Source organism: Thamnophis elegans, chromosome 12 (genome assembly GCF_009769535.1).
Source record: "Thamnophis elegans isolate rThaEle1 chromosome 12, rThaEle1.pri, whole genome shotgun sequence".
NCBI classification, from domain to species: Eukaryota; Metazoa; Chordata; class Lepidosauria; order Squamata; family Colubridae; genus Thamnophis; species Thamnophis elegans.
Genome location: NC_045552.1, coordinates 16,144,191 through 16,158,444, shown reverse-complemented (window position 1 = coordinate 16,158,444; position 14,254 = coordinate 16,144,191). Strand labels below are relative to the sequence as shown.

Sequence of the window (14,254 nt, the reverse complement as noted above, 5' to 3'; positions counted from 1 at the left end):
TGCGAATATGACCCAAAATTGGAGATGGGACCTTGGTTCTCTCTGAGTTTGGTTGTTCAAAATATTTCTATAACTTTGCAAGTGTTTTATTACCAACTATTCTGACCCAGCAGCCTGGGCAAAACGTTTCTCTCTTACTCTGACAGGTCTGGCTGGCTGAAAGATGTTAGAATATCCATGACTGGGAGAGACATGGTAACAAGGCCGGCCAATAAATAGGCAGAGCAACTAAGTCAGCCAATGGGAGCTGAAACAGATCTGAGCCTGTGCTGAGAATTGAAACTGAAACTAGACTGTCTGCTCTGAATTCCGAGTGAAAATGTGCTCTCCTGCTTGCGTTCTGCTTCTAACTTCCACCACATTGAAAGAATCTACTATTGGTATTGTACATTTATTCATCTGTAAAAGGGGACATCAGGTGGATGAGTTAGATAGTGTCATTGATGCAACGAACATGGATTTGAGCAAATTCCAGCAGGCAGTAAAGGACAAAGGGACCTAGTGTGCTATGGTCCATGAGATCAGGAAGAGTTGGACACAATGTAGTGATTGAACAATAAAGATATGTGTGTGGATATGTACAGTACCTATTGATGGACATATACATGCATAGATATACTGCTGTTATTCTCCTTACCAAAGTTGTTCGACGAGTCAGAAACTTGTCTGGTTGGAATCCTGGTAGCTACAAAACAAAGAAAAAGGATCAAACATCAGAATGGAACCACGGGTAGTCTTCGACATAGAAAACATTCATTTAGCAGCCATTCAAAGTTGCAATAGTATTATGTGGTGGACTTGTAAAAAGGTGAAAGCATTCTGGATAAAAATATGGTGGATTATGCAAAATATTCTTAAAAAGAGGATAAAGTTTACTCCTCAGTTATTCCTGTTAGGTATAATTACAGACTGTACAGTTATAGAGAGTAATATGATTTTGAACCTTACAACGGCAGCAAGACTACTGGTGGCGCAGTACTGGAAGAAGGAAGAACTACCTACTATCCAAGAATGGACTCTAAAAGTAACAAACTTAGCAGAGATGGCTAAAATATCAGCATATCTTAAGGACTATTCAGATGAGAAATACAAGCTGGAATGGAGAAGATGGGTTGATTATATTCAGAATAAATATGGGACTAAGAAACTCCAGATAGCTTATGAATGAATGAGCAAGCAAGGATACAATTTGCTTAAAGATGGCTTTACAAAAGGGGAGTTAAAGTACAAGTGAGGGATGATGCTAAAGCCTGTTAGCTTATCTTAGAATATGGATGTTAATGTTTATACCCCGTGACCCATCAAAAGCGCGAACGTCATAAGCGCGCCGACAACACCGCGGCGCTAAAACCGCGATTTCAAAAGCGCGCCGACAACAGCGCGCCGACCGAAGCGCGATTTCATTTAAGGTAAGATTTACAGTTAGGTTTAGGGTTAGGTTTAGGGTTAGGGTTAGGTTTAGGGTTAGGTTGAGGGTTACATTACAGCGCGCTTCTGTCTGCGCGCTTTTGTCGGCGCGCTTTAGGGCTAATTCGTCGCTAATTCGTCGCACGGTTTTGTCACCGCGCTTTAGACACCGCGGTTTAGTCAGGCGCGCTTTTGTTGTGTGCGCATTTGTGGTGGAACCTTTATACCCTGTATTTGCTCTGGGAGGCTGGGGAGGGGGTTGGGGGGAGTTGGGTTTGGGGGGGAGGGGAGGTATATATTTGTAAAATATAAAAATATAAAAATTTTCAATAAAAAAAAACAAAGTTGCAATAGTATTGACAAAAGTGACTTCCAACTGATCCTCAGCCCTTAGGAACATGGCAGAATCCCCACGGTCACATGATGAAAATTCGGCCACTTGAAATGTCCCAGGGTCATGTGAATGCCATTTGCAACCTTCCCAGTTGGCTTCAGACAAACAAGGTCAATGGGGAAGCCTTAACCACTGCCTGGCTCATGTAACCACCGCAGTTATTGGCTTAACAATTGCGCCAAAGGGAATGTCAGCCCTGGGGAGATATCTTTTTTCTTTGGAGCTTCAGGGCTGCCACATTTTAGTGTTCTGGGAAAATGGGAGGGGGATTTGCGAGGAGCCGGTGGAAAGATTTAGCCATGACAACATTCTCTTCTCTGGCAGTCAAGGACGTTCAACCTGCACCTGGATAAGCATGACTGGGAGGTTTTCTCCAGTTGGGATGGTGGATTGATTGGATCATGTGATGGACATGAGGGTGGAGGGGAAGGGACTTTGATTTTTCTTTGTGTGGAGAAAACCTGGAAGCTTTCAGATTCGGGTTTTCCCAGATGTGCCACGATGACATCTCTACTGAAATGGAACCTTGAGGAACCTCAAGCCTTGGAGTCTTCTTTGGTTGGGGGGTGTTACTTGGAACATGACAGGTAGGTCATAAAATAAGACATAACTCACTTAATGACCATGTTGCTTAGCAATAGAAATTCTGGTCTTTAGAGAGTTCCGCTTTCAATCCAACCTATTTCATAGGTTGTTGTGGGAGAGGAGAGGACTTTGTAAGCCACCCTGAGCTTCTTGGAGAAAGACAGACTATAAATCTAAAGGAAGAGGTAGAGGAAAAATCCCCCCTCACCCAAAAATCCCAAGTAGGGCCCTTAGAACCCCTCCAAAGGCCAAGAACAGGCCTTGGCCTCTATTCATAAAAGACTTGGTGAACCAACGCTTAGTATTCTCAAGTTGGAGTCAATGAAACCCAACAAGTTGAAAAATCCCTGTGCCATCGTGAACATGCGTGGAGCATCTATTTTGAGAAACTATATTTCCTCTGAATCTAAGCAAGGTACATCTCTCCCGCCATGACTGAAGGAAGAACCACCCCATGAAACTCTTACCGAGCTCTTTGGTTGCTTCTCAAATTTTGCTGGCTAGAGAAGGGAGAAACAGTGAAAATGAGCTTGACCAGTGGCAAAGAATGGTACAAATGAGACTTTTCTGGAAGGGCTGGCTGAATCCAGAGCTTAGGTACTACTTCCTATTTCACCTTTTTCCTAGGTTTACATGCACAATTCTAAAATCTTCCTTCCTTCCTTCCTTCCTTCCTTCCTTCCTTCCTTCCCTCTCTCTCTCCCTCCCTCCCTTCTTCCTTCCTTCCTTCCTTCCTTCCACCCACCCACCCACCCTTTCATTTTAAAAAGTGCATGTCTCACATTTGTATTTTGTGATTCCAAGTGGCTTAACAAAAATCTAAAATTCAGTAAGAAATAGCAGCAACGAACCAAAAATCCATTCATTTATTTTTGGAAAAGGAATGGCAAAATCTGAGTGAGGGATGGAAAAGAGGGCTTAGCCTAGAATCCCTACGTAGCCACAAGCAAAGTAAGTCCAACCACCCCCTTACCTAATTCGAACCAGATGCTGACTTTTAGTTGAGAAGATTCTTCTTTTTTATTTTATTTTTTACTTTTTACAAATGTATCAAATCAATGCGTGAACAGTGTGGTACCTGGGTATCATACATTCTAATACAAGCAAGACTGATAAAGTTAATTATAATTATTACAGTACCACTTCTTCCCAATTTAAGAGTCCAATTTTCTGTATCTTTCAAACTTTATTATTTTTCTCTCCCATGTCCCTCACTTCCAGTCTGGTAGTTTCTCAGAATGCTTGGACACCGCTTTTACTGATAGTTCTGAGCAAATAGTTCTAAATTGTCCCTTGGGGTTAAATTTAAAGAGAATCCTCTCCCCCAGATCCAGCCACTGTTCACCTGTTTCACGTCAGCAGCGGTCTTAGATGGTCATTGGTTGTCCCAGCTTTGTGGCAGCCATCTTTAGCTGCCTTTTCTTCTTGCCATGGCTGAGAGGGAAAGTGAACCAGAGGCCACGCAGGAGAACTGCAACTCTCCTCCACCTCACAGGGTGCCCCTCTTTGCTTCACACACACCCCCTTCAGGGTGGCTTTCGTTCCTCTTAGAGCCCACAAACAGGAAGAATTCAGCACAGGAGTCGGAGCTCCATTCTCCTATGTCTGAAAGGTGCCGCAACATCAACCAGAAATCAATTGAGAAGATTCTTGAGCATAGGCCTTTAGCAATAAATCAGGTTCATTGAACCTTCATTCTGGCCTGGTCTTTCGCACCCAACATTTATCCATTATCTACTTTGGCTATAGAAAAATGGACAATTTCTAATCCACTGTGTCACCATGTTTCATTCAGCTTTTTGTTGACCAATAGGAGAAAGGCAGAAATAGCCCCAAAGTCAGTCCGATATTCTTACCAAAGTTTGTCGGCGGCCTGATGAGTCAGATTCGTCCAGCTGCAGGGCATGAAAACCAGAGAACACAAGATGTCAGGACTTTAATGTGAATGTATCATCCTTTCCCATTTGAGTTCTAATGCTCTCCATGTACTGTTTCATGACCAGGACCTGGATGAGACCTTATGCTCACTAGGCATGTACAGTGTCTCAGAATCCCATCTCCTTTTACAACCCACAAAAGCTCCTTCCGACTACAGTCATTCATTTTTCTCACCAATTTCATGCAGAAAATACAATGTCTGTAATGCCAACACAATGGTGCATTCAATATAGTTTAAAAAGAGGGAGGGAATATTCTCCCTCCCCCTCGAAAAATCTTACAAGTATGTGATTCACCTCAAATTACTTCCTCACCCATCGTGGTCCTTGCCACAGGCATCCTGTAGAAGCCAAAATGTTACCTTGTGTGTCATGAGCTGCTCAGAGTCACTTGATTGAGTTGGGAAGCTATAGAATTTTGAATGAATGAAGTGATATGATGATACAAGTGATATGAGTTGTTCCCCAGAAGAGTAACAGATTAACTGAGTTGGAAGGTACCTTATAGGTCATCCAGTCCAATCTCCCACCCAATCAGGAGACCCTACACCATTTCTGACAAATGGCAGTCCAATGTTTTCTTGAAAGCCTTCAGTGATGACGCTCCCACAACTTCCCAAGCTGTTCCATTGGTTGATTGCTCTCACTGTCAGAAAATGTCTCCTTATTTCTAGGTTGAATTTCTCCTTGATAAATTCCCATTCATTATTCCTTGTCTGACCTTTGGGTGCTCTGGAAAACAGCTTGACCCCCTCCTCTCTGTCGCAGCGCCTCAAATATTGGAACACTGCTATCATGTCTCCCCATGTCCATGACAGTCCTTCTCGCAAAAAAAAAATAAGGTGTAGCCACCAGGTATCAAAAGGAATTTCATCACTGCTTTAGCAACATAAGCACAGAGATGGAGTCATTATAGAATTGGAGAGCTCTTGCCACCACCCCATTGAAACACAGCCTAATACACAGCCTGTGTCAAAGTGATCTGACCCCAGGGGACCAAAACCCACTCTTCTACTCACTGCGGACTGTCGTAAGGCTCTCATGGCTGCTGATTTTACCTCTCCTTTTTGGTACTCTCCGTCAATTAAATGCGACTATCCAAGAAAGACACGCAAGAAAAAAGGATGAGCAAGGAATGCAGGATGACACAAGTGATGCATACATGAAAAATATACCCTGTTTCGCTGAAAATAAGACCTCCCCGCATAATAAGCCCAATTGGGCTTTTGAGCGCATGCACTAAAATAAACCCACCCCCTGAAAATAAGACCTGCCCGAAAATATTGCAATAGTGCAGCAGCCCTGAGGTGACCACGCTCACCGCCTCCTGCACTTCAAAAATAAGCCCTCCCCAAAAATATTGCAATAGTGCAGCAACCACAAGGTAAACATACTGGCTGCCTCCTGCACCTCAAAAATAATAAGCCCTCCCCCAAAATATTGCAATAGTGCAGCAGCCACGAGGTGACCATACTCGCTGCCTCCTGCACCTCAAAAATAATAAGCCCTCCCCCCAAATATTGCAATAGTGCAGCAACCACGAGGTAACCATACTCGCTGCCTCCTGCACCTCAAAAATAAGCCCTCCCCCCAAATATTGCAATAGTGCAGCAACCACGAGGTAACCATACTCGCTGCCTCCTGCACCTCAAAAATAATAAGCCCTCCCCCAAATATTGCAATAGTGCAGCAACCACGAGGTAACCATACTCGCTGCCTCCTGCACCTCAAAAATAATAAGCCCTCCCCCCAAATATTGCAATAGTGCAGCAACCACGAGGTAACCATACTCGCTGCCTCCTGCACCTCAAAAATAATAAGCCCTCCCCCAAATATTGCAATAGTGCAGCAACCACGAGGTAACCATACTCGCTGCCTCCTGCACCTCAAAAATAATAAGCCCTCCCCCAAATATTGCAATAGTGCAGCAACCACGAGGTAACCATACTCGCTGCCTCCTGCACCTCAAAAATAATAAGCCCTCCCCCAAAATATTGCAATAGTGCAGCAGCCACGAGGTAACCATACTCGCTGCCTCCTGCACCTCAAAAATAATAAGCCCTCCCCCAAATATTGCAATAGTGCAGCAACCACGAGGTAACCATACTCGCTGCCTCCTGCACCTCAAAAATAATAAGCCCTCCCCCCAAATATTGCAATAGTGCAGCAACCACGAGGTAACCATACTCGCTGCCTCCTGCACCTCAAAAATAATAAGCCCTCCCCCAAATATTGCAATAGTGCAGCAACCACGAGGTAACCATACTCGCTGCCTCCTGCACCTCAAAAATAATAAGCCCTCCCCCAAATATTGCAATAGTGCAGCAACCACGAGGTAACCATACTCGCTGCCTCCTGCACCTCAAAAATAATAAGCCCTCCCCCCAAATATTGCAATAGTGCAGCAACCACGAGGTAACCATACTCGCTGCCTCCTGCACCTCAAAAATAATAAGCCCTCCCCCAAATATTGCAATAGTGCAGCAGCCACGAGGTAACCATACTCGCTGCCTCCTGCACCTCAAAAATAATAAGCCCTCCCCCAAATATTGCAATAGTGCAGCAACCACGAGGTAACCATACTCGCTGCCTCCTGCACCTCAAAAATAATAAGCCCTCCCCCAAAATATTGCAATAGTGCAGCAGCCACGAGGTAACCATACTCGCTGCCTCCTGCACCTCAAAAATAATAAGCCCTCCCCCAAATATTGCAATAGTGCAGCAGCCACGAGGTAACCATACTCGCTGCCTCCTGCACCTCAAAAATAATAAGCCCTCCCCCCAAATATTGCAATAGTGCAGCAACCACGAGGTAACCATACTCGCTGCCTCCTGCACCTCAAAAATAATAAGCCCTCCCCCAAATATTGCAATAGTGCAGCAACCACGAGGTAACCATACTCGCTGCCTCCTGCACCTCAAAAATAATAAGCCCTCCCCCAAATATTGCAATAGTGCAGCAGCCACGAGGTAACCATACTCGCTGCCTCCTGCACCTCAAAAATAATAAGCCCTCCCCCAAATATTGCAATAGTGCAGCAACCACGAGGTAACCATACTCGCTGCCTCCTGCACCTCAAAAATAATAAGCCCTCCCCCAAATATTGCAATAGTGCAGCAGCCACGAGGTAACCATACTCGCTGCCTCCTGCACCTCAAAAATAATAAGCCCTCCCCCAAATATTGCAATAGTGCAGCAACCACGAGGTAACCATACTCGCTGCCTCCTGCACCTCAAAAATAATAAGCCCTCCCCCAAATATTGCAATAGTGCAGCAGCCACGAGGTAACCATACTCGCTGCCTCCTGCACCTCAAAAATAATAAGCCCTCCCCCAAATATTGCAATAGTGCAGCAACCACGAGGTAACCATACTCGCTGCCTCCTGCACCTCAAAAATAATAAGCCCTCCCCCCAAATATTGCAATAGTGCAGCAGCCATGAGGTGACCATGCTTGCCGCCTCCTGCACCTCAAAAATAATAAGACCTGCCCGAAAATAAGGCTAAGCACTTATTTTGGGGTTCAAAAGAAAATAAGACCCTGTCTTATTTTCGGGAAAACACGGTAACTGCATTTTATACTGAAGCCCCAGAGGTTGTGTTCACACAACATATTGAGCTCCTAGAAACAATATATTTTGTACAGATAGTCCTTGACTTACAACAGTTCATTTAGTGACCGTTCAAAGTTACCATGGCATTGAAAAAAGTGGCATGACAGTTTTTCACAGTTGCAACCTCTGCAGTATCCCCATGGTCTTGTGATCAAAATTCAGATGCTTGGCAACTGCCTCATATTTATGACGGTTGCAGTGTCCTGGGGTTGTGTGATCCCCTTTTGTGACCTTCTGACAAGCGAAGTCAATGGGGAAACCAGATCCATTTAACAACCAGGTTACTAACTTAACAACGGCAGCAATTCAATTGACAACCGTGGCAAGAACGGTCATACAATGGGGCAAAACTCACTTAGCAAATGTCTCACTTAACAACAGAAAGTTTTGGGCTCAGTCGTAGTTGTAAGTCGAGGGCTACTACTGTAGTTGCCCCCAACATTGTCATTCAAGACCCAGGGTTGAAACCATACCTTCTCCAGGTTCATCAGCGTAGAGAGAACATCACCCGTCTTGGCATAAATGGTATTGTTGGCGATCATTGTTTCGGACATGTTTGCCCCACGGATGTGTCGTAGAACAATCTCCTGCTCGTGATCGAGATTGAATTTGAGGGACCTCACCTCCTGGACTATGCTGTGGAGATCAAAAGTCCAAAAATCAAATAAACCTGGGGAGGAATTTCACGAATGACATTGGCACCAAGTAACATGGAATGCTGAGCGGTGCTTCGACATTTTAAAATAGACTTGCACAGGTCTAGAGTGTAGACTGGTGGTGTCAAACGCAAGGCCCACGGGGTCAGATCTAGCCCGTGGGGTGCTTAGATCTGGTCCATGAAGGACTGGCCCGCAGTGCCAGCAAAAATGGAGTTCGGGAAGGTTGCAGGAAATTGTCACAACCTAAAACGGAGCTTGGAAGAGTAGCCCTCCCAAGCTCTGTTTTCACTGGCAAAAGGTTGCAGGAGGCTGTTGCACCCAAAAACGGAGCTCGGGAACCCGTTTTTTTTTTCTGGCAGAGCACTCAGGACCCCACAGGTGCCCTCGATACAAGTGACGTCGAGCTGGCCACGCCCACCCCGGCCCTCCGAGGTCAAACACAATCCTGATGCAGCCCTCAATGAAATTGAGTTTGAAATAAGAAATCTTATTCCTCTCCTATGACTCCTTCCCTATGACCACCTTATTAACTTCTCTCCGTTCCACTTTCGTTACAAGGACAACTCTCATGTCAGTTGGAATCAACCGTGGTTGTGACAGAGCGTGCCCTCCTTATAATGTGAAGATGTCTACGAAAGACATAGAACTTGGTCCATAGAAATAAATCTTAACCAGCATGACTCTTAACTCAGTTAACCGGAGTTCATGGCAAAAAGAAGACAGCAAGCTTGCTCTGCAGAGACCTGGCCTGAATATACGCCTAGGGAGCTGGCCATGGTCCTGTTCTCCTTGAAGCAAGCTCAGATGCTTGTTGAACGTTCCGTTCCCCGCCTTCCTCCACCCCCTAGATAAGAGGGGATCCATTCCCACTCATGCCGGCAGAGGAGGCATACGGTGGATCCTATCAGCCTGATTATTCTAGCTGGTGGGGTTCAGGAAGAGGGCATTCTCTGCTGTTGCTCCTGCCCTCTAGAACTCTTGCATCCCCCCCCATGTGAGGTTAGCCCCAACCTTCCTTTCCTTTCAGATATGGCTTTGCCAGTTGACTTGCAGACCCAATGGAGGAATTGTTAAGAAGGAAGGAAAGAAGGAAGGAAGGAAGGAAGGAAGGAAGGAAGGAAGGAAGGAAGGAAGGAGAGAGAGGTGTTAGGGAAGGATAAAGGAAGGAAGGAAGGAAGGAAGGAAGGAAGGAAGGAAGGAAGGAAGGAAGGAAGGAAGGAGAAGTGTTAGGGAAGAAGGAAAAAAGAAAGGAGAGAGGTGTTAGGGAAGAAGGAAGGAAGGAAGGAAGGAAGGAAGGAAGGAAGGAAGGAAGGAAGGAAGGAAGGAAGGAAAGAAGGAATTAATTTTAGATTGAGAAGGACATTGCATGCCCAGTACAATTATATATTTGGAAGTTACTATTACTGTTTTTTTTTTCAATTCATATCACTTTCTGCCCAGGCGGCTAATGAGAGCTAATGATAAAAATGTTAAATAAAATTAAACCTAAAATCTGGGTTAATATATAAACTAAACTCCATGCTGTGATTAACTAAACATAATTACAGCATTCACAGGTCACGGTATGTCCAGTTTCACCCAGATCTCAATGTAGCAATCAAATTGTGGTAACTGAGCTAGCTACATTAGAATAGCCCCCATTCTAAGGTGAAAAAAAGCAGAGGAATGGTAAGGACTTACTGGTCCAGTTCATCCCTGATTATCTGATATTCCTTTAGGTTCTCGTGGATCGCTTCCAGGACCAGGCAGAGATCTTCACAAGTCGTCTCAGTCAAATTGCCCAAATTGCCAAGGCTGAGCAACTCCTGGTGATGGACCATGGGGGTTGACTGAAGTACTTCTTTTACATGCACCGCTTCTGAAGCGGATGTGGTGTAGTCATCATCGCCGCCATCCTGCTCAAAAATCCATATGATTAGCCAGTCCTCTCAACTCACTCAAATATCATAAACCCTCTATGCCAGGGGTATCAAACTCAAGGCCCCAGGCCGGATCTGGCCCACAGGGTGCTTAAATCTGGCCCACAGGGCTGGCCTGTTAATAGCAAAGGACCGGCCCACGTTTCCAGCCTGGATGGCCTCCTGCAGCCCCCTGCTGGCCAAAACGGGGTGTGGGGCCCCAATTTGGTTGGCAGGGTGTTGCAGGAGGTGTCCGTCCCATCTCACCTCCACCTGGCCGGCCCACGGAGGAGAACTACAATGCTGACCAGGACCTCGAAGAAATCAAGTTTGACACTCCTGCTCCAGAGGTGGTATTCAGCAGGTTCTCACCAGTTCTGGAGAACCAATAGAGGAAATTTTGAGTAGTTTGGAGAACCAGTAAATACCGCCTCTGACTTTGCCCCACCCCCATCTATTCTCTGCCTCCCGAGTCCCAGCTGATCAGGAGGAAATGGGGATTTTACAGAATCCTTCCTCTGGAGTGAGGAGGGAATGGGGATTTTACAGTATCCTTCCCCTGGAGTGGGGAGGGAATGGGGATTTTACAGTATCCTTCCTCTGGAGTGGGGAGGGAATGTGGATTTTACAGAATCCTTCCTCTGGAGTGGGGAGGGAATGGGGATTTTACAGTATCCTCCCCCTGGAGTGGGGAGGGAATGGGGATTTTACAGTATCCTTCCCCTGGAGTGGGGAGGGAATGGGGATTTTACAGTACCCTCCCCCTAGAGTGGGGAGGGAATGGGGATTTTACAGTATCCTCCCCCTGGAGTGGGGAGGGAATGGGGCCCCTTGGAGGGGGAGGGAATGGGGATTTTACAGTATCCTTGCCCTAGAGTGGGGAGGGAATGGGATTTTACAGTATCCTTCCCCTGGAGTGGGGAGGGAATGGGGATTTTACAGTATCCTCCCCCTGGAGTGGGGAGGGAATGGGGATTTTACAGTATCCTTCTCCTGAAGTGGGGAGGGAATGGGGATTTTACAGTATCCTCCCCCTGGAGTGGGGAGGGAATGGGGATTTTACAGTATCCTTCTCCTGAAGTGGGAAGGGAATGGGGATTTTACAGTATCCTCCCCCTGGAGTGGGGAGGGAATGGGGATTTTACAGTATCCTTCTCCTGAAGTGGGAAGGGAATGGGGATTTTACAGTATCCTCCCCCTGGAGTGGGGAGGGAATGGGGATTTTACAGTATCCTCCCCTTGGAGGGGGAGGGAATGGGGATTTTACAGTATCCTTGCCCTAGAGTGGGGAGGGAATGGGATTTTACAGTATCCTTCCCCTGGAGTGGGGAGGGAATGGGGATTTTACAGTATCCTCCCCTTGGAGGGGGAGGGAATGGGGATTTTACAGTATCCTTGCCCTAGAGTGGGGAGGGAATGGGATTTTACAGTATCCTTCCCCTGGAGTGGGGAGGGAATGGGGATTTTACAGTATCCTCCCCCTGGAGTGGGGAGGGAATGGGGATTTTACAGTATCCTTCTCCTGAAGTGGGGAGGGAATGGGGATTTACAGTATCCTCCCCCTGGAGTGGGGAGGGAATGGGGATTTTACAGTATCCTTCTCCTGAAGTGGGAAGGGAATGGGGATTTTACAGTATCCTCCCCCTGGAGTGGGGAGGGAATGGGGATTTTACAGTATCCTTCTCCTGAAGTGGGAAGGGAATGGGGATTTTACAGTATCCTCCCCCTGGAGTGGGGAGGGAATGGGGATTTTACAGTATCCTCCCCTTGGAGGGGGAGGGAATGGGGATTTTACAGTATCCTTGCCCTAGAGTGGGGAGGGAATGGATTTTACAGTATCCTTCCCCTGGAGTGGGGAGGGAATGGGGATTTACAGTATCCTCCCCCTGGAGTGGGGAGGGAATGGGGATTTTACAGTATCCTTCTCCTGAAGTGGGGAGGGAATGGGGATTTTACAGTATCCTCCCCCTGGAGTGGGGAGGGAATGGGGATTTTACAGTATCCTCCCCCTGGAGTGGGGAGGGAATGGGGATTTTACAGTATCCTCCCCCTGGAGTGGGGAGGGAATGGGGATTTTACAGTATCCTTCTCCTGAAGTGGGAAGGGAATGGGGGATTTTACAGTATCCTCCCCCTGGAGTGGGGAGGGAATGGGGATTTTACAGTATCCTTCCCCTGCCACGCCCAACAAGCCATGCCACACCGACCAAGCCACACTCACAGAACCGGTAGTAAAAAAAAATTGAATCCCACCACTGCCAGGGACCTGACACACAGTGCCTTCTCCCACTTGGTTCCCCCAAACCTTGACCTTACACACTCACTTCAAAGGCAGCAAAGGTTCCGAGGGTAGAGAAAGTTTTCAGCTGCTGTTTCTCTTGATAAGCATGCATTGACTGTTCCAAGTTGGTTGTCACCACAGCCACCAGCAGATTTGCAAAGATGAAGGCCCCAAAGGTGATGAAGATAAAGAAGTAGAGGGCCCCACCTATCTCCAAGGCCAAGCCTTCCTTTCTGCAAAGGAAAAAAGACAGGCAGTCATTAAAGGGGCCGTTTGGAAATTTCTCAAGGGACTATGGCTTTGAGTCACGCTTGTTCAACCCCCCCCCCCCCCCCCCGGTGCCCTGGAGTTCAGGACCACCCTTATCTTTATGGACAGGGAGGTGACCAAGAGATAAGGCAGGATGGGAGGGAGTAATTGCCATATTTTTGGAGTATAAGACGCACCCTTTTTCCCCACAAAAAAGAGGCTGAAAATCTGGGTGTGTCTTATACACCGAATATAGCATTTTTTGTGCATAGCTTTTAGGAGGCTTTCAGAGTCCTGGGGGCTGGAGAGGGCAGAAATGAACAAAAAAACGGGCAGTTTTTTGCTCAATTCCCCCCCCCCCAGCTCTCAGGTGCATTCTATAAGCCTCCAAAAGGCTATGCATGCTCTTTTTTTGACCCAAAACGGGCAATTTTTTTGCTCATGGGGGGGCAGGAGCACCCTATAAGCTTCCTAAAGACTATTCATGGCCTTTAAAAAAAAAAAACAGGCCCGATTTGCAAAAAACCGGGCCATTTTTGGTAGGTTTGCAGAGTGCAAAAACTTTTTTTTTAATTGGCCTCTGTCAAAACCTTGCGGTGTCTTATACTCCCCCAAAGACTGAATACATTGACTGGGTTATTCCAATACTTCTTAAATTTAATCTTTAAATTATTTTCTTTTTCCAATTCTGGTCACTATGACACAAACAAACAAACAAAAATAGTTGGGAGCCTAGAAAGAGCGTAGAGAAGAGCAACAAAGATGATAAGAGGTCTGGAGGCTAAATACATTGATGAATGATTGAGGGAACTAGATATCTCTTGTCTAACAAAGACAAGGAGACACGGAGGAGGACTAGGGGTGATATAATAACAGTCTTCCAGAACTTGAGGGACTGTCACAGAGAAGAGATTGGCTTGGTCTCCAAAACACGAAAGAAAGAAAGAAAGAAAGAAAGGAAGGAAGGAAGGAAGGAAGGAAGGAAGGAAGAAAGAAAGAAAAAGAGGAAGGGAGGAAGGAAAAGAAAGGAAAAGAAAGGAAGAAAATAATGAAAGGAAAGAAAGAGGAAGGAGTGCAGGAAGGAAAATAAAGGAAGGGAGAAAATAATGAAAGGAAAGAGAAAGAAAGAAAGAAAGAGAGGGAGGGAGGAAAAGAAAGGAAGAAAATAAATGAAAAAGAAAACAGAAAGAAAAGAAAAGGAAGAGGAAGGGAGGAAGGAAACGAGGAGGA

The 14,254-nt window shown here is 46.1% G+C and overlaps 1 protein-coding gene across 1 annotated transcript in view; it reads right to left on the bottom strand.

Moving 5' to 3' along the window:
• Positions 1-14,254, bottom strand: part of CATSPER4 (cation channel sperm associated 4) — a 48,713-nt gene that overhangs the window by 6,344 nt on the left and 28,115 nt on the right. The window contains exons 11-17 of the mRNA XM_032227744.1: positions 12,819-13,004; positions 10,278-10,492; positions 8,412-8,574; positions 5,343-5,417; positions 4,243-4,281; positions 2,854-2,886; positions 638-685 (exon numbers count right to left, since the gene is read on the bottom strand). Coding sequence (XP_032083635.1) covers positions 638-685; positions 2,854-2,886; positions 4,243-4,281; positions 5,343-5,417; positions 8,412-8,574; positions 10,278-10,492; positions 12,819-13,004 — 759 coding nt within the window. The remainder of the gene's footprint in view (positions 1-637; positions 686-2,853; positions 2,887-4,242; positions 4,282-5,342; positions 5,418-8,411; positions 8,575-10,277; positions 10,493-12,818; positions 13,005-14,254) is intronic.